Below are 26,600 nucleotides of genomic sequence, written 5' to 3' on the forward strand. Positions count from 1 at the left end.
CGTACCCAGGGATGAACAAAACCAGATCAGGCCTTCACAGCCTGGGATGTGGAGGTGGGTTATTAACTGTGAAGTGATGGGCCCACGTGTGTGCACGCACTCGCACATACACCGTCACATCGGCCCCGTTGCCCACTTCAGCTCCATACGAGCCAGGTCAACCGGACCAGCCTTGTCCGTTCTCACAAGCACCCCCAGATCTTTGCTAGTGCTCTCCTGCCCTGGGTTTTTCCAAGTTTTACCCATCTTCTCTTCTGTGAATCCTTCCCCAAGGGCCCCCAACTACAGGATTTATCCTTTCTTGAATCACACGGGCCTCTCTCCGTTGCTTGTGAACAGAAACTCAACTCAAAATGGCTCAACTGAAGAGGAAACGTCAGCTTATTTAACTGGTCCAGCAGTAACGGCATCAGGCACGGCTGGATCCAGGGGCTCACACAGAATCTTTAGGCGGTGGTTTCTTTCTCCTCTAAGCTCTGTTTTCTTCTCTGCGGCACCATCTGTGGTCTCTCCCCCTCCCGCCGCTCCCCCTTCTCCCCCTCCCGCCCCTCCCCCTTCTCCCCCTCCCGTCCCTCCCCCTTCTCCCTCTCCCACCCTCCCCCCTCGCTTTCCCTGCCCCTTGTAGCAATATGGCCGCCCTTCCACGTTTCACCTTCCTGCCCAGCTGCAAGCGAGGGAGTCTCCTTCCCAGGATTCCCAGCAAATCTCACTGCATCTCCTTGGCTCTTGGCTCAGTCACATGTCTGTCCCCAGACCGATCGGTGTGGCCAGGGGATGCAGTGTTTTGATGGGCTGTAAGTCACCCGCCCCACTCCCTAGCCAGAGGCAGGGACAGCGGGAGCCCCACTCTGGAGCCAAACCCTGGAACATTGGCTGAGAATAGAGTCCAAATGAAAATGGGCGGGATGCTCAGTGGCCTAAAAGCGCCCTATCCCACTCCCCTTCTGGAAACACTGCACACTTGGGGATCCCTCCTGCCTTTGACCAAGGATCACCACTCGTGTGTCCCCCTTACTGAGTCTGATCGTTCAGGCCCTGGTGGCAGCAACCACGTGTGACATCGCCTGGACAGCGCCCTCCCTCCTCACCTTGGGTCTCAGGCTTCCATTACCTCTGAGTGAATTGATTCCAAAGTCCTGATGGGGGGATTTGTACATTAGAAATACAGATTATAGTGTCTTGGGGCTGAACACGCTGCTTCTCTCCTCCCAGATGCAGCACAAGCACATTGTCCACTACCTAGAAAACTCCACTCCGTCCTTGTTAAAATTCCTCACCACGTCCACGCCTGGTCTCAGAGCAGCCCTGTAATCAAGTTATCCAGGGAGACTCAGAGTCCCTCTGGGGCTGAGGACGGAACATGCAGTGGCTGCTACTTACCCCGTTTCCTGCCACAGACACATCTCCCCTGTGAATGAGCCCCGTGGGAGGATTCCCGGGCTCCCTGTTCCCAGAGGCCTGGGAACAGAGGGACGGGGGCCCCTTTGGGGTCAGAGCTGGCTCAGGTCCAGGGTTCGGACCCGGGGCGGGCAGCAGGCAGTGGGAGCCGGAGCACTGGGAGGGAGCGAGAGGGAGCTCGGAGTTGCCTGGGGCTCCCTGCTCCAGCACTCTGAGGAGTGAGATGCCTGTGTGTCGCTGCCCTCAGTGGCTTCAGCAGGAGGCCCAGCTCGGGCGGAAGTGACAGTCCTTCCGGAGGTCGCCTCAAAGGCCCTCTGAGGTCTCTGTTCTGAGTCACTAATCCCAAGGCTGGATGCCATGAAAAGGGTCCTGATGGCAGGTGGACAGAGAGGCAGCGATGATGACAAAAGAATGATGTGGCACATGCACTGATCACCAAAGAGGACCAGAGAAGGCGGGACCAGTGGGAGAGGGGAATGATGAGGGTCAGGTGGTGGAAAGGCCCTAAGGAACAGCGGTCTCTGTAAACTCAAATGAGACCACCCTTTGAGCCGCCCTTTGTCATTTGCGCTTTTCTGTCGTGGAGAAGCCTCCCTCTATGCAGGTTGGGACCGTTGAGTTGTTCATTGCAGCTTTGTTATTGAAAGAAATCCACGAGGGCCACCAACGCAAGAAATGATTAAAAGACCACAAAGGAACCCTACCCTGGAGGATTTCTAGAAAAAGATGAGGGGATCTGTATGTAACACCATCAGAAGGGCTTTGGACACGGGGCTGATGGAAAGAGCGGGTTGCGGAGAGAGCTCCTGTAAGCCCCTGTTCAGATGTCTCCTAGAGCACCCCGAGCCCAGGGCATCACACCCCAACTCTCCTGCCCCCGCAGTGAGCACCACACCTGTGTGTATCCCTGGGTCACTTGTTAACATCTGTCTCCTCTCATTAATGAGAGTACAAGGCCATGAAGGCAGAGGCGTGTGACTTTGCTTTGTTCCCTGCCATGTGGAATGAATGGAAGGAAGGAAGGAAGGAAGGAAGGAAGGAAGGAAGGAAGGAAGGAAGGAAGGAAGGAAGGAAGGAAGGAAGGGGGAAAGGGGAAGGGAAGGGGAAGGGAAAGGGGAAGGGAAGGAAAGGAAAGGAACCAAGAAAGAAAGGAAAGGAAAGAAAGAAAATATACACAGTGTGATCCAACTGATGTAAAAACATGCATAAAGCCATACTCTAACACGTGTAACAATGCATCTGAAAAAAAGACTTCCTGGTTAAGGCCCAAAGGGGCCAAGATTGGAAGCAGGGGTGTGAGGAGTAATCAAAGGGAACCAGATTTGTTTGTACCGTTTTCATTTTCGTGTGGAAAACACAGCCGCGTGATTCTTGAGGAATAATGACTCCCGCTCCCTTAGACCTAACGTGCACCAGGTACCGTTGGAATCGTTCCACCTGAATTAGCCCATGTATGTCTCACCATAGTTACTGTTCACAACCAGCACACGAGGAAACTGAGGCACAGAGAGGCTAAGGAACTAGGCCACACAGCTAGTGAGTGGTAAAGCAGTATCATCCGAGCCTAGGCCATCTGGCCTCCAAATCCATTCTCTGAACTCCGGCCCATGGGTCAAGTCCTGCCCGCCAAGTGTTTTTGTCCAGCCTGTGTGCTTAGAAGGGTTTTTTACATTCTTAACTAGCTGGGGGGAAAATTACAAAAAGAGCAACATGTGACCAGCGCTCTTTTCCTGACATGTGAAACTGACTTGAAATTTGCAGTTTGGCCGCATAAGGTTTTACTGGAGCGCAGACAGGCCCGTTCACATACCCAGCGGCTGCTCTCTTGCTACAGTAGCAGTGAGTAATGCAAATGAGACCTCCGGCCTGCAAAGCCTCAAAGGTTTCCTCTCTGACCCTTTACAGAAAAGGTTTGTTGATGCTTGGTGTAAACCACCCCATAGGCGTCAGTAATTTTGTTTGGGGGCCCGGGAGGGGCGGGAACGATGGAGCAGACAAAAAATACAAAGGCCTGAGGTCTGGCTCTGAGTGTATTGCCAAGTGCCTCATTCCCCGGGTGAAATGCTCCCGCCATCTGAAGAAGGGACTGTTATCGGGCCCATGTTTTAGAGGCGGAAAGGTGCTTTCTGAGGGGCAGAAAGGCGGGCCGCTGGCCCACAGATAGCAGGTGATAAAGCCGGGGTGTGAACCCAGTGTTGCTGACTCCAGAGCCCTCAGCTTCATGAAATATGATTGCTCCTTAAAGGGACGTGAACCTCTTTTGAACACAAGGGGCTGTAGAGGGTGCAGTATCCGCATTGTGATGGAGAATATAATTTAGACGGAGGAAGCCAGTGGCTCAGAAAAAGGAGACCCTCCCGGAGTTACAGAAGGTTGACTTGCCAAGTGGAGAAAACATCGAGAGGTGGGCTCGAGAGCTGCGCCAGGGTGCGGGCAACCCCCCCCCCAACCCCCGCCCTGCCCCTCAAACCAGGTCTCAGGGGCACAGTCATCTGTCTCAAGGCACAGCCCGAAAGCAGCCCACAAGTGGGCTTCCCAAGCAGAACAGTTAACTAGTTCTGGAAGCCAGGAGACTCCCATCTGGGGAGGGGCCCTGAGAGCTTTGGGGTGAGCTGGCTTATCTCACCCAAGTTCAAAAAGAGGTAGAACCACGGGCTTCCGTGGGCAGATCTCCCAGGAGGCACCCATGGGACACGTTTGTCCGGGCAGAGCTTCCCGTCACATCAGCCATGGTCCCCATTCCCGTCCTTGCAGTCCCCCCATCCCCAGCAGCCAGGGGTAATCCTAAGTGAGCGAAAACCTCCCTGTCCCTCCCAGGTCCCCTGCCGCCTTCTTACCGCTGATGAGAATGCTTTCCCACACCCCGCACAGGACTGTGGTCACCATGGGGACAGGGACCTGTGACCACAGCCCCAGCCCTTAACAGGAAGCCCGGAACCCTGGGAACAGGCACCCAACAAGTAGTTGCTGAGTGAGCACATAAACGAGAGCGGCAGAGGCCGCGCCTGAGGAACGAGGCTGGGAACGAGAGGGGCCAGGCTGTCACAGAGCCCGGGAGCACGCCCCACACCCCACACCCCCATGGGCATTGGACATTTTTGCCCAGAGTCCTGGCTAGCGATCCCCACCGAAGTACTGGGTTCCTCTTGGTTTACTGATCAAAGTCAGCGGGAGGTCAGGATGGGGAGGGGAGGCAGGAGGACCCAGCTCTGGCTGCTAAGCTCTGGGTAGGAGCCAAGTCCCCAGAACCTGGCATCCCCAGCCCCCTGCACCTGGCCAGGAGTGCACCAGGGGAAAGTCTAGCACCTCCCCCTGGAGAGCGGGAATGGGCCTGGCCCACGACTGAAGGGGGGCAGAGAGGGGAGTTCCTCATCGTCTGTCGGCTCGTCTCCAGTTCTAGAAAATTCACCTTCCAGCCTGCTTCGTCCTCGCACCTGTCTTACCCTTCCTGTTAATAGCCCACCTCCCTCACGTCTTCTTCATGACTGACCCAGGCAGGCAGCTCAACTTGTCCAGAACTGGACATATAGCACTCCCGCCCGCACCCTGACACTCTCTTTCTCCTGAACCCCCATCTCTATTCCCTTCACCCCAGCCAGAAACCGTGGGGCAGGGGGCAGTGGGGGGGGGGGGGGGAATGACTGCCAGCCCACTGCCCCCCCCCCCAGCCAGCCAACGGACACATCCTGTCTGTTGAATCTGCTCCCAGCCAGGACTGGACCATGCCACCGCCTGGCCCAGGTCCCCTCGTCCCTCCGACACCTGGACTCGGCTCAAGTACCGTGGCCGGAGAGATGGCGTGTCCTCGTTGGCCAGCCTGGGGCTTCACCACCCGCCCCTGGAGTACGGGTGGCGTCCCCTTCGGTCCACACAAATGGCTGGGAGGTGGGTGTGCAGCTTGTCATACGTCATCGCGGGTGCCCTGCTGCAGCCATCAGGGATCAGCAGGGGCTTAGCTAGAGCAGGAGTGGCTTTGAGGAGACCCAGGAAGGTGGGCGGCTGTCAGGCATGTGGAAAGGCTGCCGCACCGCTAAGACAGGCATAACGTTGGCCGGCTACGTGCAAGGCACCGTGCCAAGAGCTTTGCGCCTCTTAGCGCTCGAGACCCTCATGCCAGCCTTGAGAGTCAGACACGGTAATGACACCACATACGCTTCTGAACGTGGAATATCACAGGCTCCGGGGGCCCCGTATTACCCTCCCGAGCCCCTTTCCTGGCCTGCCCCCTCCCAGGAAGGTCACCCGTCTCCTGCTGATTGCTATGGATGCGCTTATTACATAGGCAAGCATCTCAAACACTGTATAGCATCGTTTTCTGTGTTCTTAGCCTGTATATAAACGGTATCGTACCGTGCGTGTCCTCCAGCCTGCTTTCTTCACCCAGGGTCAGGTCTGTCAGGTTTGTGCGTGTGGACCCAGGTAGCTCTAGTTTGTTCATCGGATGCCCTATCATGGCGCCGTATGTCTCTCCTGGGAATGGATGTCCACGGTAGCTTTTTATTTTTTCATTATTTTTTTAACGTTTATTTATTTTTGAGAGAGAGACAGAGGGTGATCGGGGAGGGGCAGAGAGAGGGGGAGACACAGAATCCGAAGCAGGCTCCATCCAGGCTCCGAGCTGCCAGCACAGTGCCCGACGCGGGGCTCGAACTCATGAACCGGGAGATCGTGACCTGAGCCGAAGTCGGACGCTCGACCGACTGGGCCACCCAGGCGCCCACAGTAGCTTTTTTAAAAACATGTTTCATCACAGCCAAGTAGGCACATAGTTCCAAAATCCAGCAGTGAAGACGGGGTTACTATGGAGAGCAAGTAGCTGCAGCCCACGGTTCCCCACCAGCCGGAGACAGCGGACCCACCTGCTGGTTCCGCAGTTACCTTTGTCATTTTAAGAACTTTCCCTGTGCCTTCGGGTCATGCTCTGTAACTGTAGCAGCAACTCTTGGATTTAGGTGGTCTATATTGTTACTTTTATATAATAGGTTCTACAGATAACTCCCCAGGACTATTCATAAAAAGTATTTCGGGAAAAGTACACCAAGTAGCAAGTGGCTTTCTCCCCCTCTGTTTTATCCCAGACCCCAGGTAGCACTTTGATATCTGTCCTTCTAGATTCTTCCTTGGTGCTCATATGAAGTTAAGGGTTTGGCTTCTCCTCTCCACCACCCCCCCCCGCCCTCCCCACCCCACCTCCCTCCCTTCCCACAAAAAGGTGGGATCTTCCTGGATTTGAAAGTAGCTTGTTCTTTCCCTTAACAGCGTATCTTGGACACGTTTCCACCTCAGTAGCTACGAATTCGCTTCTGTGTAACATCTGCACAGCACAGCATTACATTTACTTCATTAATCGCCTTCCTGTTGCTGGTCACGGCGATACGTTTTTGCTTTATGAACGCCACTGCAGTGACTCTCCCTGTGCATTTAGTATAGAGTACAAGCGTCCCTGAAGGCCCGTCTTAGACGCACGGGCACGCCCGCTGTATGCCGTCCTGCTGAAGAGTTCAGGCAAATCTCAGCTTCTCGGCTGAACCCTTAATAGCTGAGCTTTTAAAGCCCCCAGTTCCTGCTCGTTACATTTCCCCCTCTCCTCTCATCCCGCCCGGCGTCTAAGCAGGTCTGACTCTCAGGAGACCCCCTGCGCGCCTCTGCTTTTCTGCTCCTTCCTGCTGAGAGTCCTCGAACAGGTTCAGTTCCTGCATCGGAGTCCCTGCTGTTCCCTCCGCCTGGAGCTCTTCCTCTAGATGGGTGATTCTCAGTCCTGGCTGCACATCAGGATCCCTGGGAGCTTTTTGAAAGTCCAATGTGGGGGCACCTGGGTGGCTCAGTCGGTTGGGCATCCGACTTCAGCTCAGGTCACGATCTCGCAGTCCGTGGGTTCGAGCCCCGCGTCGGGCTCTGTGCTGACAGCTCAGAGCCTGGAGCCTGTTTCAGATTCTGTGTCTCCCTCTCTCTCTGACCCTCCCGGTTCATGCTGTCTCTCTCTGTCTCAAAAATAAATGTTAAAAAAAATTTTTTTTTAAGTCTAATGTGTGTGGGGCACCTGGGTGGCTCGCATCTGACTCTTGATCTCAGCACAGGTCATGATCTCACGATTTTGTGAATTCGAGCCCCACATCGGGCTCCGTGCTGACAGCGTGGAGCCTGCTTGGGATTCTCTTTCTCTTGCTGCCCCTCCCCTGAACACACACACTCTCTATCTCTCTCTCTCTCCCTCCCTCCCTCCCTCTCTCTCTCTCCCTCTCCCTCTCCCTCTCCCTCTCTCTCTCCCTCTCTCTCTCTCAACAAATAAACTTTAAAAAATAAAACTAAAGAAAATTAAAAGTCCAGTGCCTGAAGAAAGCCACAGACCAATTAAACCAGCATCTCTGGGGCACCCAGGTGGCTCAGTCAGTTGAGCATCTGACTTCAGCTCAGGTCGTGATCTCACGGTTTGTGGGTTTGAGCCCCGCATCGGGCTCTCTGCTTTCAGCACAGAGCCCGCTTCAGATCTGCTGTCTCCTTCTCTCTCTGCCCTTCCCCACGCATGCTCTCTCTCCCTCTCTCAAAAATAAACGTTAAAAATATATATCTTTTAAAAACCAGCATCTCTGAGAGTAGGCCCAGCAAATCGCCCTCAAGGATCCCGGCAGACAACCGAGGGTGATAAAAATCTCCCCACATCCAGCTCCTCATCACTCAGGTCTCAGCTCCAGTGTCACCCCCTCCAAGAGGCCCTCCCTGACTGCCCCTGCCAAAGGACGCCCCCACTCCGGCTCCTCGGTCACGGCTTATTTCCTTCGTCCGTCACACTGTGTCACTATCTTGCTTCCGTGTTCACGTGGTCAGCTGTCCCTGCCCCCAGCACAGCGCGCCAGGAACACAGGGATGTACCCACCCTGTGGGTCTTTCGTGGTCTTTCTGGAGCCTGGAAAGGAGTTCAGGCTTAGGAACCAAGACTCAGGAGGCGTGGCTGCAACACTTACCAGCTGTGTGACATCAGGCAATTCATTTAACTTCCCTGTTCTGGAAAACAGGAATTATCACCACACCTACTTTCTACAGTTACACGGGGATTTCTTTTTTTTTTTTTTTTCTTTTTTTTTTTTTTTTTCTTTTTGGGACAGAGAGAGACAGAGCATGAACGGGGGAGGGGCAGAGAGAGGGGGAGACACAGAACCGGAAACAGGCTCCAGGCTCCGAGCCATCAGCCCAGAGCCTGACGCGGGGCTCGAACTCACGGACCGCGAGATCGTGACCTGGCTGAAGTCGGACGCTCAACCGACTGCGCCACCCAGGCGCCCCTACAGTTACACGGGGATTTCAACGAGCTAACAGAAGTGAACGCAGAACCGTACCTCGCATACCATAAGCACTCAAAAGTGCGAGCTGGTATTATTTCAGCATCTAATGTGAATGACTGACAGACTGCCATTTCTCCCCTATCCTCCCCGACCCCCTCTCTCCTTCTCCATCAGCAACATTCGACGTTCCGTGTAGTTGCTCATTTATCGTCTGTCTGCCCCTAGGATGGGCTCCAGGAACGCAGGGATTGTCTGTCTGGGTCCCCGCTGTGCCCCGAGCGCGTCCGCTGGGCACCTAACACCGCGGGTGCTCAGGGCGGGTGCTCAGCTCCTCACTGGCTCTCCTGTCTCTCCCTGCCCCCCAGGATTACCTGACGGACCTCATCACCAACGACAGCGTGAGCTTCTTCCGCACGTCCAAGAAGATGTACCCGCACAGGCCCGTCCTGATGGTCATCAGCCACGCGGCCCCCCACGGCCCCGAGGACTCCGCCCCCCAGTACTCAGGCCTCTTCCCCAACGCGTCCCAGCACATGTAAGCTTCGGCGTCCTGCCTGCCGAGCCGCCGGGTGACGTGAAGGTGGGAGGGTCGGGCTCTGGGACGGTGATGGCAGCGACAGAGCTCTGCCTTCGCTCTGATCCTCCTGGTTCAAAGAATCCGGGAACCCGCTGCTCTTCTGTGGGGAAACCGGGTGCAAAGCCAGCCAGCCTGGCTAACAGACCAAAGCAGGTGGCAGTGCTGTTCCCTCGGGGCCCTCATCCTCCCCCGAGGGGTCTGTGCATAGAACTGCATTGCAGTATAATAGGCTTCCTTCATAACCCTGTGTACTTTATGCTATACTTTTTTTTTATATTTATTTGGGGCGAGGAGAGGGGGGTGAGCGTAAGCAGGGGAGGGGCAGAGATAGGGGGACAGAGGATCGGAAGCAGGCTCCAGGCTGTGAGCTGTCAGCACAGAGCCCGACGCGGGGCTCAAACCCACAAACCATGAGATCACGACCTGAACCGAAGTCGGACGCTTAACCAACTGAGCCACCCAGGCACCCCTACCCTGTGCATTTTAAACGTGGTTTTTGAGAAGGTGTCCATAGCCTCGTCAGGCTGTGAGCATATTCTCCAGCCTTTACTGAGCTGTGGGCTGTGTGGCAGGCTCCGTGCTCAGTCCTTTAGGTGACACCAAATCCCTGAATGTTCACAACGACCCTTGCAATGCTAGCGATCTCTTGCTGCAGAAGAAATTACCCTGAAACTGAGCAGCTAAAGTCACAAACGTGCACGACCTCACAGCGCCCGTGAGTCGGGAATCTGGGAGCGGCCTCCTCCTCCGGAAGGTTCTAGTGCAGGGTTTCCCGAGGTTCTAATCAAGGTGTCTGCGGGGGCTGCAGCCGCCTGAGGCTAGCCTGGGGCTCACTCGCACGGCGGCCCCTCGACCAGGGTGGCTTGAGTGTCCTCACGACACGGCAACTCTAGCTGGCTTCCCCCAGAGCAAATGATCAGAGACAGAGGAACGGACTGGGGGGCCTGGGGTAGACAGAGGTTGAGATGGAAGCCGGGGTCTTTTGGAACCTAATCTAAAAGGGACACACCATCGCTGTGTCGTATTCCATTGGTCACACGGGCTGCCTACCGCACCTGGCATTCCCATTTCACAGAGGGGGAAACTGAGGCACGGAGAGGCAAGGTGACTCGCAGCTGGTAAATGGCAGAGCCAGCTTGGAATCCCGCCCCCAGTCACACCTCCTCTCTCTCTGCCCTCTTGTCCAGTCCTCCTCCCTCCAGCTGCTCAGTAAATCGCTCTGGAAAGTTCTCTCCTCCTCTGCCTCAAACCACCTCCCGCTTAGCAGTGATATGCCGCAGCCCTGGCTGCGACATTGGGGCGACAAGGACAGGGCACTTTGGAATCGGCCTGAATATTCCGGGCGTTTAATTTTCATTACGATCAGGATGTGTGCCCTTCGCATCTAATTACTTTCTGACAGCGCCCTGACGCGGCTCCGAGAGGATGAGGCGGTGTGTTAACCTCCTGATCCCCCTGGTCTTTGGGGAGGACGGTCGGACAGATGGCGAACTGCGTTCCAGGGGCTGCGGCGCCCAGCTCACCCCTCCGGCCGCAGCACCGCCTGTCTGCACACCTGACTTGCCTGCCCTTCCCACCCCCCACCTCCACCCCCTCCAGCGGCTCCCCTTTGTGGGAGGGGGCGTGGCCGGCTCAGTCCCACCTTGGGGGCTGGGGGGGGGGGGTGGGCACACCCTGCTTCCGCAGCTTCTCCTTTAAGAGAGGTTCTGGCTTCCCTCCCCCCCAGCAGCCCTGGACGAGGTGGTTTGACATTGCCTGCTCGCTTATTTCCCCTTTGAAATGGAAATTACAGAAATTGAACATGAGTAACGCCTGCTATTACTTACCCAGAACCACCCCCCTCGCCTTATGAGGGGTCTGTTTGGGAAGGCTCTCTTATCTCCGGGGTATAATCACTTCCTAACTAGAACCAAAACCCAGAAAGTTCTGCAGCTGGGGTATTTAATTATGACGGTCTCGGGGAGTGGGGGGGGGGGGGGGGGAGGAGGGGACAGGGCCCTGCTGGTGGGTCAGAGCTGCAGATCTTTCTGTCGGGAGGCTCCTGTCAGACTGTCACCCACTCAAGTTTGGTGTCGTGTTCTTGCAGTGGTCCCCGTGGGCTCCCGCAAGTGCTGCCTGACGCGGTGCGGCCCCCTCCCCCTGCCCAGGGCCCCGTCCCGCCCCCTGCTGCACACACCTGTGCAAACACACAGAGATGCAAACAGATACACGCAGCAGGCACGCGCACACGTACACAGACACGAAGATACAAATAGGTGCACAGACACACGAAGATACAAATAGATACGTACGCAGGTGCACACGCATATACACACACATACACACACACACACAAAGGTACATGAATGCGTGTGCAAACGCGGGCACCTATAGACACAGATACCCCCCCACACACAGATACAAAGATACAGATACGCAAACATGCGCAGAAGCACACAGACACAGATTTACAAACAGATACACAAATACATAAACACAGACACAGATACGTACATACAGATTACACAGACCCGTATACACAGGCATATAAGCCCAGATCTACACCCAGACGCGTGCACACAAACGTGAAGACACATAGATGCACAAACACACACACACACACACACGCACGCAAAGACACCCCAACCCCCACCAGCCCCCAGGGCTTCCTTTGAGGTGTGGCATCTGATGGTGGGTTCACAGGCCTTTTATAACCCGTGGGAGCCAGGCTCTTGTGGACAGGGCTCAAAGTCTTGAGCTGAGGCTTTCCCCTCTTTGTTCAGCCAACGGCTGGGCCCTTCAGAAAGTGTGGCTCTCTCCCCGGAGGAGCCTGGCCTTATGCAGGGGACCCGCAAACTGCCATTGGCCGACAGGGGCCCCAGGCCCTGCCGCCTCCTGGCTCTGACATCCTCCTCCAGAAGAGGTCTCCAGAGAGAGGCCTTCAGAAGTCATCCCCCCCGCAGACTCTTGACAGACCCACTCCTCCCTGTTCTCCTGTTCTCGAGGGCAGACACCCAGCCTAATAGAACCTAATAGATTCAGGGATGATTGCTCAAAATCACGTCCTGGAATCCGGCCCCTTGGGCCTTCCGGAACAGTTTTCCCACACGGCCAAACGGCTCTGAGGCTGTGTCCGCGCAGCCCTGGCCCCCAGCAGCCCCCTTCGTTCTGCGTGGGGGATGGGCGGGGCGGGGGGCTTGTTCCTGGGAATGTTCTACATGCGGGTCAGGCCCTAAGCCGGCCCACAGGACGGTGAGGCCTTGCTCTTAATCAAAGGAGGCTGGGGGGCTGGGCTGGATTTAGCGGCGGGAGACCAGCCAGGGACTCAAAGCAAAGTCCAGAAGGAATCTCAAGACTTATGACTCACCCCCCGCCCCCCGCTCTACATAGCAACGGTCTCCATAACTCCTCTCCCCGAACGATATCTGATATTCGAGACGCTGGGAAGGTCCTGGAGGGGCACGTGAGACGTCAGCGAGCTTTCTGCCGTCTCCGCAAACACAGCCTCTTCCCTGCGCGCAGCCCCTTGGCCCCTTAATAGCCGGTTTGAAAAGCCTTTTGTCTTCAGGCAGTGGAAACTCCAACTTTATTTTCAGCTTTGACTGGGGAGGGTGAGACCAGACCGGAGGGGACTTTTCTGCTACGTCCTCCAGCAGGAGTGTCTTGGCAAAAGTCATGCCCGAGCACGCGTGGATAGGAGGGTCTCTGGACGGGCCCACGTGTCACTGTGGCAGGAAGTGACCATATCCAGTCCTGGAGTTCCGGCCCCGCTTCTTCTGCCTTTGGCAAGTTAGGCCCTCGCTGGGCCTCAGTCTCCTCATTTCTCACGAGGACAATAAGCACAGCACGCGCCCCTAGGACCCTGAGTGTTAGACGCCAGGAGGCGGTGAACCCTTCGAGCCGGGCCCAGCGCGTGGCAAGCGTAAGTGCCCCGTAGAAGTCAGAGAGTATGGTTCCTTGTCCGGTGATCGTTAGTCCCAGCGGACCCCACTCAGCAGAAATCACGGAGTCCCCTGGCTCCACCGCCTGCCCAGGGAGGCTGTGGGCAGGCCCCCGAACTCCTCTGACCCTCTGTTTCCTCTTCAGTAAATGAGAGAAGAGAGCGAACGGGAAGAATAATTGTGACACACGTACGTCCAGGGGCCCCGTACACGCATGACTATTCTCGACCTAACGTTGTAGCCAACTTCCTTTTTCTTTTCTTTTCTTTTCTTTTTTTAACCCCAATCTATTGCAAAAGGAAATTCCCTAGTCGTGCCTTAATCGCCATAGCTCGGCAGTTGCCGGCGGTAACTGAAAAATCAACTGCAAGGCTGAGAAATTTGAGTGGGGGGCCTGGCCTGCCGGAGGCTCTGGGCGTGAGCCTCTCCCCTGCTGAAAAAAAGAGCCGTGTGGATTCCGGGGAGCTGTGAGAGGACTCGCGCTCGCCTGTGACTTTGGCCCTGATGTAGCGGGAGGGCTGGCAGGGCCGGACCGGGAGACGCTGCCGTTCTCACCGCGTGGCCCTGGGTCACTTAACACTGGGTGACCCCCGGCCCGCCCACGGGCACAGCACCCGCTGGAGAAACACCGACGGAGGTTTAGCGGAGCCGGTGACCGCGTCACGGCTTCCCCGGACGGGCGCACACGCGGCACAGGAGACTGCTCACCCGAGGCAGGGGGTCTGGGGGCCCCGGGGGATGCGGGTGGGCCCCACGCCCGCCACCCGCCTGACCTGGCTGTACGTTTGACCCCCCCCCCCCCCAGCACACCGAGCTACAACTACGCGCCCAACCCGGACAAGCACTGGATCATGCGCTACACGGGGCCCATGAAGCCCATCCACATGGAGTTCACCAACATGCTGCAGCGAAAGCGCCTACAGACCCTCATGTCCGTGGACGACTCCATGGAGACGGTAGGCCCCGCCCCCTCCGCGCCCGCGGCCACCGTGCAGGCCCCGGAGCCTCCCCGTCCTCGCCCGGCTCCCGGCCTGGCCGGACAGGAGTGGAAACGGGGGCGGGAGGAGCGGGCAGGGCCGCGGGCCCCGGGGAGGTGGCCTGAGCCGCCCCGACGCACGCCCCTGCCTCCGTGAAACTCCGGTGCGGGATCTGTTCTGTTTGCTACGGCAGCCGCATGACACGGCAGCTCACGTTCTTGAGCAGCTTAGTTGAGATACAACGCACGTCCCCTACGATTCACTCCAAGTATACAGCTCAGCGGTCCTGATACGTCGGCGGAGCTGTGTGCCCGCCACGGTCAATTCCAGAAGGTTTCCGTTACCCCAGCGGGAAGCCCCGCGGCCCTTCGCCGTCATCCCCCGGGACCCCCTCACCCTCGGTGCGTAGGCCACCGCTAACTTACGGTGGATTTGCGTCTTCCGAATGTTTCCCGTGAGTCAATCCCACGCTGCGTGGTCGTCGGTGGCTGGGTTGCTCCACTCGGCATCACCTCTTCGAGGTGGATCCGTGCGTGTGGCAGCCGGTATCCACGCTTCCTTCCTTTTCACGGCTGAGTAATATTCCGCTGCGTGGAGATTTTTTTTTTTTTTAATTTGTCCGTGGCTATTTAAATGTAATTGAACTCAGGACGGTTTAAAGTCCAGCTCCCTAGTCGCACCGGCCGCGGGGCAGGGGCTCAGTAGACACGCGGGACTGGTGGCCGCCATGTTGGACAGCACAGGTCCCGACGCTCCGGAAGGTTCCGTGGGACAGGCCTGCCGAGCATCACCGGCACCTGCCCCAGGCCACGGCCCGGCGTCACTCGTTCGTTCGTTCATTCGTTCGTTCAGCAGCATTGGCCAAATGGCCAGTGCCCTGGGATACAGCAGAGAACAAGGTGACCATAGTCCCTGTCCTGATGGAGCTCACCTTCTAATTCAGGGGACAGACGAGCCACAACCACGCAGACAAGATGGGAGAAGCACTGTGAAGAAGGGGGGGGGGGCAGCAAGTGACAGGAGGTGGGGAGGCTGCGGTTATAAACGTGTCCTTCCCGGGGACCCCCGCTGAGCAGCGAGGTGCAGGGAGGGCCTGAAACGGGAGGGACGGCCCGAGAGCACAGGCACCTCTCCGCCCCCCGAGAGGGCCCCTTCCCTGCGCCCCTCACCGGCCCGCCCGCGTTTCAGATTTACAACATGTTGGTTGAGACGGGCGAGCTGGACAACACCTACATCATGTATACCGCGGACCACGGCTACCACATCGGCCAGTTCGGCCTGGTGAAGGGCAAGTCCATGCCGTACGAGTTTGACATCAGGGTCCCGTTCTACGTGAGGGGCCCCAACGTGGAGGCCGGCTCGCTGTGAGTGCATCACGCCCCAGGGCCCCCCTCTTCCAGGGAGACCTCCGGGGCCTCCATCGCCCCCCTCCCCCGCGCCCCCCCACCGGGTGGGCAAGCAGCAGGTGGCCCAACCGCTTAGCCCCAAGCCACTCCCTCGGGCGGCACTTTATTTGGGCAGGCGAGCCTCTCAGTGCCAAGCGAAACGGTGATTATGTCACCCGGGGTGGGTTCCGGCACATTTTATACCCCTCTGCTGGGGAGGGAGAGACCGGGGGCCGTTAGCACCTGTGAAAACAGATGGTCTGTGGCGGGCAGAGCGCCAGGGAATCGGGGCCGGGCTGCGTGTGCTGCGCCAGCGTGCGGGAAGGCCACCTTGACTTCTGTGGGGCCTGGTGACCCTTGGGGTGGCTCTCAGGGAGGGACCCTGCCGCCCCAGTCGGGGGGTGTTGGCCACAGCACAGAGGGAACCGGTCTCCCTCCCATCCTTCCTCCGGGACCCTGTGGGCCCTCAGCCGGCGCTCTCCTTGGGCTGACCTTGGAGGTGACACATTCTGGCAGGAAACTGCCGCATCTGGGGCAGGGAGCTCTAGAAAGGCAGGTAACCGCAGCAGCAGCTGTTGGAGACCAGCTCAGATGGTTTTTTTGAAATGCAGATAAATTGCCCTTCAGGCGCTTATCTGGCCTGCCATCCCTTGGGAGGAAAGCTTGGTGACAGTTCTAGAAGGTGGGTGTGTGGGTTCAAGGCAAGGCTCCTGGCTCTTTGCCTGCCTGCCTCAACACATTCCTCTCCGCCTTTGGCTCCCAGGGTCCCCACCTGGAAGGAGAGTTAGGATAACAGGGGTGCTGTCCAGTCCTTATTCTGCAGCCCGGGTCTGAGCCGTGTAATTCATGGAAGCATCCCAACAGCCCCGTGGGGTGGATGTTACTGTCACCCTGTCTGCTGAGGCACAGGGAGGTGAGGTTGCCCGAGGGCACGTGACACATCAGAGAAGGAGCTGGGATTTCAAGCCCCGCAGCCTCTCTGTTCCCGCGTCTCTGAAACCTTGAGCCACCCCTGTAAATGGAAAGAATTTGACCCACTAAAGACTCTACAGGCATTGACATGATGGGTTTGGTCAGCTTCAGAGTCTCCGATCTGGTTGATAGGACCCAAAACCATACCCCATGTGGACGAGAGAAAGTGCTAATGTCAGGCTTGGGGCCAGAGGCTGGGACACCTTTGGCTGTACGCAAAAAACCAGATAAGACCAAAAGGTAATAATAAGATAAAGGAAATACAGGAACTGGGGGTGCCTGGGTGGCTCAGTTGAGCATCCAACTCTTGATTGTGGCTCAGGTCATGACCTCACAGTTCGTGGGTTTGAGCCCTGTGTCGGGCGCTGTGCTGACAGCGCAGAACCTGCTTGGGAGTCTCTCTCTCTCTCTCTCTCTCTCTCTCTCTCTCTGCCCCTTCCCCACTCATTGTCTCTCTCTCTCTCTCTCTCTCTCAAAGAAATAAATAAATAAACTTAAAAAAAAAAAAGAATGCAGGAACTAAAGTAACTGGAAAGTCCAAGGCTCCATTGGCTTCAGGCATGGCTGGATCCAGCAGTCACACAATAATGTCAGGAAGCTTTCATTTTCCATCCCTCAGCCAGCTTCCTTTGAATTGACTTCATTCTCAGGCAGGCTTTTCCCTCATGGTGGCAGACTCACCATGACTTTCAGCCATCCAGTGTAGGAAACCAAACAGTGGTTTGAACAGAAGCCTTAAGGTGACTCTCACCAGCCTGACGTGGGTCACGTGTCCATCCCTGAACCAATCACCGTAGCCAGGGTGATAGAAAACCTCGAGTGACCAGGCCAAAGACATCAGGTAGTGGAATCTGAATGGGGCGGGGCACTGTTACCACCAAGAGGGACGTAGGAAAAGCGATCGTCCCCGTCCCACCCCAGTCCTGGGGAGCAAGCCTGCTGGACACCCCTCAGGCCACCTCAGCTGCTCGTTGCCAACATTCGACGTGGCGCCTGCTTGCCCAGCAGTCTTCCCAGCTCCCCCTGCCTACAGGTTACGTCCTTAGGCTTTACTCTGGCCTCCCAGCCCTCCTACCAGGCAGCCGCACCCCGCACCTGGCTACCTGTCCGGGGTTCACAAGGTGCTGCGCTCCGGAGGAAGGGGTCAAAGGCAACTGAAACCCTAGGACCCCGACCCTGCCCCTCAGCCCCAGGGGATGGGGTCGGGACCCCCGGCCGCCTTGATGGAAAGTGCTCCCACATGGTCGTCATTCATGCGACAGGGGCCAACCCCTGTGTTGGGCACATCCCTGAAATCACTTACCACCACGCCGGGCACACCACCAGGTAGAAACAGGAGACGGGAGAGGTGACAGATGTCTGGCAGAGATACATAACGGAAGTCACTAAGCGAACACTTATTGAGCACCTACTGTGTATTCTAAGTGCAGAAGTGCTAGGGATACAGAAGGGAGCAAGACGGATGGAAGTGTCTGTCTTCCAGTTAGGTTCTAATTGGGGACTAGACAGTCAGCCAGATGAATGACTAAAATAGATAGTAAATGGGGGTGATACGGCCTCAGGGAAGGGACAGGAGCGCCGGGAGGGGTCCTCAGGAAGGACCTGGTATTAATCTACGACGCAATAACAAGTCGTTACAAACTCGGCGAGTGAAAAGAACGCACGCGTCGGGCCAGTGTTTGCCTCGGAGGAGGTTCGGAGACAGGTCTGGGGGCAGGACCAGGGTCTAGAGCGGCTCCTAAAGGCGGGTGTCCTTTGTTCAGGCGGTGGGAGGCAGGGAGGGCACTGCCAGCCGAAGTAGCCAAGCGGAGGCCCGTTAATCCGGGTACCCGGCGGCGAGTGTGGAGTGCGCAGAAGGTGGGGCTCGGCTGAATTGGGGCCGCAGAAGGGGGCCCGGAGGGCCGGGGTGCGGGCGAGTGAGGAGATCACCGCTTCCCCACCCTCGGGGCGTGAGCCACGGGCGACCTCCGTCCCTCCAGCCGCCCTTCCCCCAAGCGAGGCTGGGGCACCACTGCCCGGGTGGCCGAGCCCTGTTCTCCCCGCCTCCCTCAGGAACCCCCACATCGTCCTCAACATCGACCTGGCCCCCACCATCCTGGACATTGCAGGTCTGGACATCCCCTCGGATATGGATGGAAAGTCCATCCTCAAGCTGCTGGACACGGAGCGGCCGGTGAATCGGTGAGGAGGGGGACTTGCCCTTTTGATCATCACAAGACCCAGTGAGGCAGGCGTTACTAGCATCCCGTTCTGCCGGGTTGGAAACCGGACCCCAGAGAGAGCAAGCGACTGGCTAGAGGTCTCTCTGCAAGTCTGGGCGTCGAGGTCTCCCGGTCAGAGGCTCTGACGCCTCGTCCCCGAGCTCGAAGGTTTCAGTGCCCGGTGGGACGATGGGAACACGTCCCCAGGTGTCCCGGAGGCAGTGACGTGAACAAGAACAAAAACCAGTCCGGTGGGGAGGTGAGCGGGGTCTGGTGGGGACGGGAAAGGAGGACGCGGCCACCGGCGTGGTCACGGCGACATCTGGTGGCCGGCACCGTGACTGCCCTCGGGGTTGACGGCCCCAGAGTGCTGACGGCGGAAGCCCCTGCTTGCGCCCGAAGGCAGCTCAGAAGCTCCAGCCGTGCGGGGCGCCGTCGCCTGCTCTCTCGGGGGACCACTTCCACTGAGCCTCCTCCTTTGTGAGGTGTTCTGAGCTGTACGGGTATAAAATGGGCACATCTGGGGCAGCAGTTGGGGCACTGGCTTGGGAGCCGGGACCCCTGGGAGTCGGGGGCAGGATGGAACCTTCTTCCGGCAACCCGAGCCTCTCCCTGGGACGTGGCAATAGAGTGAGATTGCATGAAACCCACACTCAAATTCACCGCCCAACTGTAAAGGATCAAAGAAGAAATCCCCCCCAAGACCTGACAAGCTTAGCCCCCCGCCGGCCACTTCTGCCCCGGGGGGACCCTCAGACCCATATCTCCGCTCCGGGGGAGATGTAGCTCAGCTCAGTGTGGGGTGTGAGCACCCAGGCCCCTCCTGCGCCCAGCTGGGCCCACGCACCCCAACTATCCCCGCTTCCCGGAGATGGGGGGACGTGGGAGGCCCCCACGTCGATGGGAAGGTGAAAGTGGGCTTTTTTTCCTCCAGGTTTCACTTGAAGAAGAAGGTGAGGGTCTGGCGGGACTCCTTCCTGGTGGAGAGAGGGTAAGTGCCAGGTCCTAGAGGCCCCCCCCCGCCCCCCGCCCAGGGCATTTGAGGGCCCCCCACCTGCCCATCCCGGGAAGCTCCTGGCAGCGTCCCCGCCCCCTGTACCGGTGGCATCGAAGATCTCACTGCCGGGGCAGGAGAGAGACCACAGCTCTTACTATCCCTGCTCAGATACGTGTCCACGGCCCCCTAGACACAGAGGAAGCCCGGTCGCTGTCCCCGGGCCTCGTACGGAATTTGAGTCTGGAGGCCACGTGGACCCTTCAGACCTGTGCTCCTGCCCGTGCGATGCTCCAAACGTTTTCTCACGTGTTGCCGACTCTCCTGCAACTTGGGAGGCTTCTTGGCGAATTCCCATTTCTTAAGCCTCGTGACAGTCCCTGCACCCTCCGTGGTGACGTCACACGGGCTGCGTGGGGTCCGCCCCCCGGACGGCCGCGGGCTCCTTCCGAGCGCAGCGGCCAGCCGCGTGTCCCGCTCTCTGCCCCACAGCAAACTGCTTCACAAGAGGGACAACAAGGTGGATGCTCAGGAGGAGAACTTCCTGCCCAAATACCAGCGCGTGAAAGACCTGTGTCAGCGGGCGGAGTACCAGACCGCGTGCGAGCAGCTGGGACAGGTGAGGCCGTGTGGCTGGTGCCCTGGGGGCTCCTGCCCTCCGTCGTCCCTCCCAGGGGCCGGCCCTCCGCGCTGCAGCCCAGGCCGGGGCCTCCTCCCTCGGGCCCGCACAGCCAGTGAGGCCGGCTTTTCATTTATAGGAGCAATAGGAAATTGCCTTTTTAAATAAATATAGGTGTTTAAAAAGTGAGTTGATTGCGAGGGAAAGATTAAGAAAATTACAACCAGATAGTATTTAGAGATAGCAGGGGCTGTGAGTGATGTTGGAAGAGTCTGAACTTGGCTTTTCTGAGGCCTAGACGGCCGGGGGAGCTGGGGAGGGGAGGGGAGGGGAGGGCAGAGGAACCGAGAAGCAGGCAGGGCAGCCCGGCTCAAGGGGTGTGGGGCGTGCGTCCCTGCCTCAGTCTGCCGGCTGGTACTATGAGCCCGCCGCCCCCCCCACAGTAACTCGGGCCTGGAGATGTGTGCCCACTGCGCCCATAAGTACGAGTAAAACCAGGGCCTTTGGATCCCATTGCTCACCATAGCCTGTGGCCTTCCAAGGCCGAGGCCCGGCTGGGTGCGTTTCTCACAAGCGGGGGCGGCCCCATCTTATCGCCAGACTCAGAATGAGGCCCATCCCCGTGGCCGTGTCCCCACCCCGTTTGCTCGTAAGCCCCAGACCCCTCCCCATGCTGCGGAAGCCAGTCTGTGCCTCGGGACAAGAGCTTTGGGTTATGCCGGTCCCTTCATTGCCGAGCGCTGATCCAGGCCCTGGAGCGATGGCCCTGAATGCCCCCAGCGGAAACCCCTGGCCTCCCGGAGCTGCGTGCTGGGGACATCCCAGAAGGGCTCCAGTTTCAGTTCCGAGCCACAAGGAGTGAGCTGCTGAGCCAAGGGCCCTTGTCCCCCCGGAGTGTTGGCACATTCCCCCCCTTTGCACATCTGTCCCCCGCCCAGACGGGAGGTCGGGCGGTCCCAGGGCAGCGGCAGGCATGAGCATCTTCAGAACAGATTATCAGGGCGCACTGCTTTACCCCAAAGGAAGAGAGCGCTGCGGGTGGGGGCTGGGCCCTGGACCAGCCGGGGGAGGCATCGGTCCGGAGCCCCAGCTACTGCTCCGGGGCCTCCCGGACCCCAGCCTCAGCAGCCACCCCCTCTCGCCGGCCCGGTGCCTCCCCTGGGGGGCCTCCCTGTGACTGGGGCTCGTGCCCAGCCACCAAGTGTCGGCCCTGGTGCCCCTTCTGTGCTCCCCCCACGACAGACGTGTGTCTGTGGGGCACCGAGCGGCCAGCGGCGGTCCCGGGGCCCCAGCGAGGGCGGCGGGGAGCGGGACGTCTCCGGGGCGGTCGCGGCCGCGGAGCCTGAGGCCCTCGCCGTGTCTCGCAGAAGTGGCAGTGCGTGGAAGACGCGTCGGGGAAGCTGAAGCTGCACAGGTGCAAGGCCCCCGCGCGGCCGGGGGGCAGGGCCCTCTCCAACCTGGTGCCCAAGTACTACGGGCAGGGTGGCGACGCCTGCCTCTGTGCCGGCAGCGACTACAAGCTCAGCCTGGCCGGGCGCAGGAAGAAGTTCTTCAAGAAGAGTAAGTGTGGCGGCCCCGGGGGCGGAGCGGGGCGGGGGGGGGCGCGATCGTGCCTGGGGAGCCCCGTCCGTGCGTTCACCCAGCCCCACAGACGCGGATGCCAGTGCCCGGCGGCCCTCCGGGACGAGACTAAAGGGGGGGAAGGCCATTTGGTAACGTGCCGAGAGCAGGAGCTGAAGCAGGGGAGAGGGCGGCGGGAGAGGGGCCCCTCAGAGCCCTTCCTCTGAGACGAGAAGCCACGGGATGGTTTTGACCGGAAGAGCCGGGATCAGATTTGTGTTTTCAAGGGTTCCTCCGGCAGCCGTTGGGATGGGGGCTCGGGCCACGTGAGGGGACGGGGGGGCTGGAGCAGGAGGCCCGTCAGGAGACCGGGCGGAGGCCTGGCGAGAGGCCGTGGTGCTGGGACCGGACAGCGGTGGGGAAGGAAGCAGAGGTGGGGCTCCGGACGGGACTTGGAGGGAGAGCGCCTGATACACTCAGTCCCCATTACTTGTGGATCCCATGTCTCAGATTCACTCGTAGCCCCCCAAATCAGTACGCGGGGTGCTTTCTCGGGCGTTCACGGCACGTGTGGGGCGGCAGAACTTCTTGAGTCCCCCCGGCATGCACGTTCCCAGCTGAGGAGGACTCGGGCTTCAGCTCTCGTGCTGCAGGCAAATCCTTCGCCCGTGCATTTAGCGTCACGGTTCTTGGACTTGGTGCTTTTGCTTGGCGGCTTCACGAGTCGCTGCGGCCCCCAAGCCTGGTGCCGAAGTGCCATGTGGTTCGTAAGTACGGGAAGGCCGAGCGGCACCCCTAGGGGAGTGCCTAGGGAAAGACACGGGGGTTAGATGAGCTTCCTGCAGGCACGAGATTCCGTGCTGTTGGCCTTGAGTTCGGTGGTAAAGAAACCACACTATATATTAAACGGGAACACGCGTAAAACAAGGCCTTGGGCCGAGAGCGGACCAAAATGTCGTGACCGGAGGCTGGCGGGAACCTAACCCCGTGTTTCCCCTTGGGAGCAGTGCTGCGGTATCGGCCAATTCAGGGTTCAGGTGACCTCATAGAACAGCCTCCAATAATGAGAGTCGACTGTAGTGTGGACGAGTGGGGAAGAGCCCCCATCCCAACGGAGAGAGCCGTCCCAGACTTCATGGCTCGCTCCCAGCAGGGGCCGAGGAAGGACAACGAGCAGGCAAGGCGGAACCCAAGTCCCCTTGGATCCTCCTGCAAAACTCCCGTCACTCTGGGCCAGTCACGGCCCCATTCCGAGGTTCAGCTCCCCCTTGAAAGAACGCCCCTGTGCCTTGAACGCGCTCAGAGGCCTGGGTCTCTGGCCAGAAGTGTCCCCTCCAGAGCTGGGCAGTTTCCCACGCCACCCACTCCTCTGGCCCCCCGACCCAAGGACAGCCAAGCTACTTAGGTTGTAGTTCTGAGGTGTTTTGTGTTGGTTTGTTTTCTGGGGCAAAACACACATAAAGTTTATCATTCTAACCATTTCTAAGTGCACAACGTGGGCGTGCGACCGTCACCCCCATCCACCCCCCGGAGCTCTGCCTCACCTTGCCGGACCGAAACTCTGTCCCCATGAAACTGTAACTGTCCCTCCCCGCTCCCCTGCCCCGGCCACCTCGCTTGGCCTTTCCATCTCTGTGCGTCTGACCGCACTAGGGACCTCGTGTATGTGGAACATGCCGTGTCCTCCCGAGACTGGCTCTTTTCACTCGGCACGACGTCCTCAGGGCTCATCCAGGGTGTAGCCTGGGTCAGAACTCCCTTCCTTTTTCAAGGCTTGAATGGTGCTCCCGTGTTGCCAGTTAGAGGCGGGGGGTTCGGTGGTCCCCACAGCCCCCTCCCCCCCGCCGAGCCTCGGCAGAGGACGCCCTCGAAGCGAAGCAGGGGGCTGCCTCCGTGCTCCTGCCTCCAACAGCGCTTCCCCTGACGGCCCCCCATCACGTTGCCCCTCAGGCTGCTTCGTGGCTGCCGAGTTAATCTTTTGTAGCCGAACAAGACGACCGGCTTCCAGATTGAATTACGCAGCCGACGTCTCCTTGCTTTGGCCCACGGCCCGGTGCATGATCTTTTTTTTTTTTAATTTTTAAGTTTAATTGTTTATGAGAGAGGGAGACAGCATGCGTGGGGGAGGGGCAGAGAGAGAGGGAGACACAGTACAAAGCAGGCTCCAGGCTCCGAGCTGTCGGCACAGAGCCCGACCCGGGGACTCGAACTCACAGGCAGGGAGATCGTGACCTGAGCCGAAGTCGGTCGCCTAACCGACTGAGCCACCCAGGCGCCCCTATGATCTTTAAACAATATGAGAAGCTGGGACTCAGTTAAGCTTCCCCCGCACCGCCGCCCCCCGCCCCTGTTAATGCTCAGAGGAAAGAAAATGCACCCAGACAGCCGAGACTCAAGTCAGCCCAGGTTCCCACGCGAGTTCGGCGTAACGTCCAAGTCCTATCTCAAGTGTACCTCGCGGCAACCCGGGGACCGAGGCGGGTGACCCTCCTTAGGACGGACAGGAAAGCCCGGGTCATGCGGCCAATTTGGGGGCCCGAGCCTCATCCCCTGGCCCCACGTTCTTCCTCCTGCCGGTGCCTCCAGCAAAGGCATCTCCTGACCCCTTGTGAGCAGCCGGCCCGGAGCAGGCTTCTCAGCCTCCCGGCAGTTTGGTCCCCAATATGGAGACATTCCTGTGGCTGTCGCAGCTGTGTGATGATGGGGGGATGCCCCTGGCCCCTGGGGGTAGACCCCGGGGATGCTGCCAAGCCCCCTGCAACACACAGGACAGTCTCCCAACAGAGGAGTATCTGGCCTGAAAACGTCAGCAGTTGTGAGGCTGAGAAGCCCCAGTTTGGAGCAGCTCGGACCCCAGCGCGCCTTGGTCCACGGACATGCCAGCTGTGGTGGGAGGAAGCCAGGCGGAGCCAGCCAGCCCAGAACGGGGCGGAGGGCGGGCCGCTGGCGATGGGCCCAGGCGGCCGGCGGGCATTCGCTTAGGCTCCCGGCGAATCTGCAGCCCTATCACGTGCCAGCGGCCGGAAGAGATGCCGATCGGGCCTCATGGAGGAGACGAGGTCCGGGAAGACCACTTCCGTCGGTGAAAGATTCGTGGAGGAAGTGAAAAGAGTGACGTGACCAGGAGGGAGAGGGTGGGCGGTTGGCGGGCGTGTAAGTAAGAGCTCAGCGGGGAGAAGTAAGAGGTTGAGGCTCTAGGTCTGGGAAGAAGGAGCACGAAGGCCCTGTGGGTCCCAGCCCCGGAGAGCCCCGGGGAGGCGGATGGGCCCGGCTTGCGACCTTGGACGAGGATGTCACAGCTGCGGGGTCCCCGGACCACAGAGCGGCCGCTCGATGCCAGCTTCCCGGTGCTGAGAAAGTTACCGGTTCCGTTCGCGTCACCCTGCGACACAGCCCTGTAGGGCAGGGACCGTCGTGGGAACACAGCTGCTCAGGAGTTAGCCGCATTGTCCGCGGGCAGGCATTTGCTCAGCACCGGCACCCGACGGCCAGATTCCAGAGCCGATGCCCTCGGCCACGGGGTTACCAGGCCCCTCCGTGCCCAGCACACGGGGTTGGGGGGAGGGGCCCCTGTGGGAGCATGGAAACAAGGACCGCTAGGGAGACCAGGAGAGCGAGCGGCGGGGCTTCAAGTCCAGGCAAAGGTTCACACAGGGGCCAGCAGCCTTGTCCGTAAAGAACCAGAGAGCAAATATTTGAGGCTTTGCAGGCTCAATAGTGTCCCTGTCGACCTCTCAGTCCTGTCTCTGGAGCCAGGAAAGAGCCATGGGCTCGGTAGCTTATTTACAGACCCGGGCAGAGGGTCAGACTTGGCCCTTAGGCCACAGCGTGGGGAATCTTTGGGTTTCTGGCTGGGGCTGGAGGTGGAAAGATACAAAGCACTTGATTCCTGCACAAGCAAGACAAAAGGGGCAGAAAGGACCCGGTGTGTGTCTGTCTCACGGCCGTCGTGGGCAGGCGTGACCTCCCACAGGGACACCGATTCAGGTTTTGTGCATCACGGGCCCAGGTATCGTGGCCTCAGGGAGACTTAACCCAGGGAGGAAAGGGCCACGGAGGGGGCTGCCTGGGGCCAGAAAAGGCCCAAGGTTGTGCTAAGAGATGCCTCTCCTGGATCTGGGCCCCCAGATCCCCTGGCCCAGGTGATTCTGATAGAAGGAGTCTGAGAACTGAAAGAAACATCTGCCCCAAGGGTGGGGACAGCAGGAGCAGATCCTGGAGCCCAGGGCCCCGGGGCCCCCTGGAGAGGGAGTCCCATCCTGGGTTCTTGGAGGCCACCGCCGCCCGCCTCCAGCCCAGTTCTTGTGCCTTGGGCGCCACCTGGTGGCCATTTCGGGAACCCAGCAGAGCCCCGGGCCGTGCGGAGCTCCAGGCCTTCTCCAAAAAGATGTGCATTTAGACCAGTGGGGTTACAGTCGTGAGGCGTGACAGAGCCAGACCTGAGGGAGGGAGAGGAGACCGCCCGTCTAAAGGGGCGGCCTCAGCTCCTGCCTGGGCCTACCGTGCAGGTCTGTGGGCGCCATGCAGGCAGGCACTTCTTTGTGGTTTTCGCTTCAGAAGCTGGAAATCTGCACTCCTGCATGACCACCACCCCCGTTTTTCTCAAGTGTTAGCAACGTGATCGACTTTGTCTTTTAGGGGCACCTGGGTGGCTCCATCAGTTGAGTGTCTGACTCTTGGTTTTGGTCAGGTCACGATCCCAAGGTCCTGGGATCAA

General features: G+C 59.0%; 1 protein-coding gene across 4 annotated transcripts in view; it reads left to right on the forward strand.

Annotated features, from left to right (window-relative positions):
- Positions 1 to 26,600, forward strand: part of SULF2 (sulfatase 2) — a 118,051-nt gene that overhangs the window by 82,131 nt on the left and 9,320 nt on the right. For all 4 annotated transcript variants that reach the window (XM_042980224.1, XM_042980227.1, XM_042980226.1 and 1 more), the window contains exons 5-11: positions 9,044 to 9,213; positions 13,981 to 14,131; positions 15,341 to 15,516; positions 18,562 to 18,690; positions 19,645 to 19,701; positions 20,197 to 20,323; positions 21,691 to 21,883. In XM_042980224.1, coding sequence (XP_042836158.1) covers positions 9,044 to 9,213; positions 13,981 to 14,131; positions 15,341 to 15,516; positions 18,562 to 18,690; positions 19,645 to 19,701; positions 20,197 to 20,323; positions 21,691 to 21,883 — 1,003 coding nt within the window. The remainder of the gene's footprint in view (positions 1 to 9,043; positions 9,214 to 13,980; positions 14,132 to 15,340; positions 15,517 to 18,561; positions 18,691 to 19,644; positions 19,702 to 20,196; positions 20,324 to 21,690; positions 21,884 to 26,600) is intronic.

Source organism: Panthera tigris, chromosome A3 (genome assembly GCF_018350195.1).
Source record: "Panthera tigris isolate Pti1 chromosome A3, P.tigris_Pti1_mat1.1, whole genome shotgun sequence".
NCBI classification, from domain to species: domain Eukaryota; kingdom Metazoa; phylum Chordata; class Mammalia; order Carnivora; family Felidae; genus Panthera; species Panthera tigris.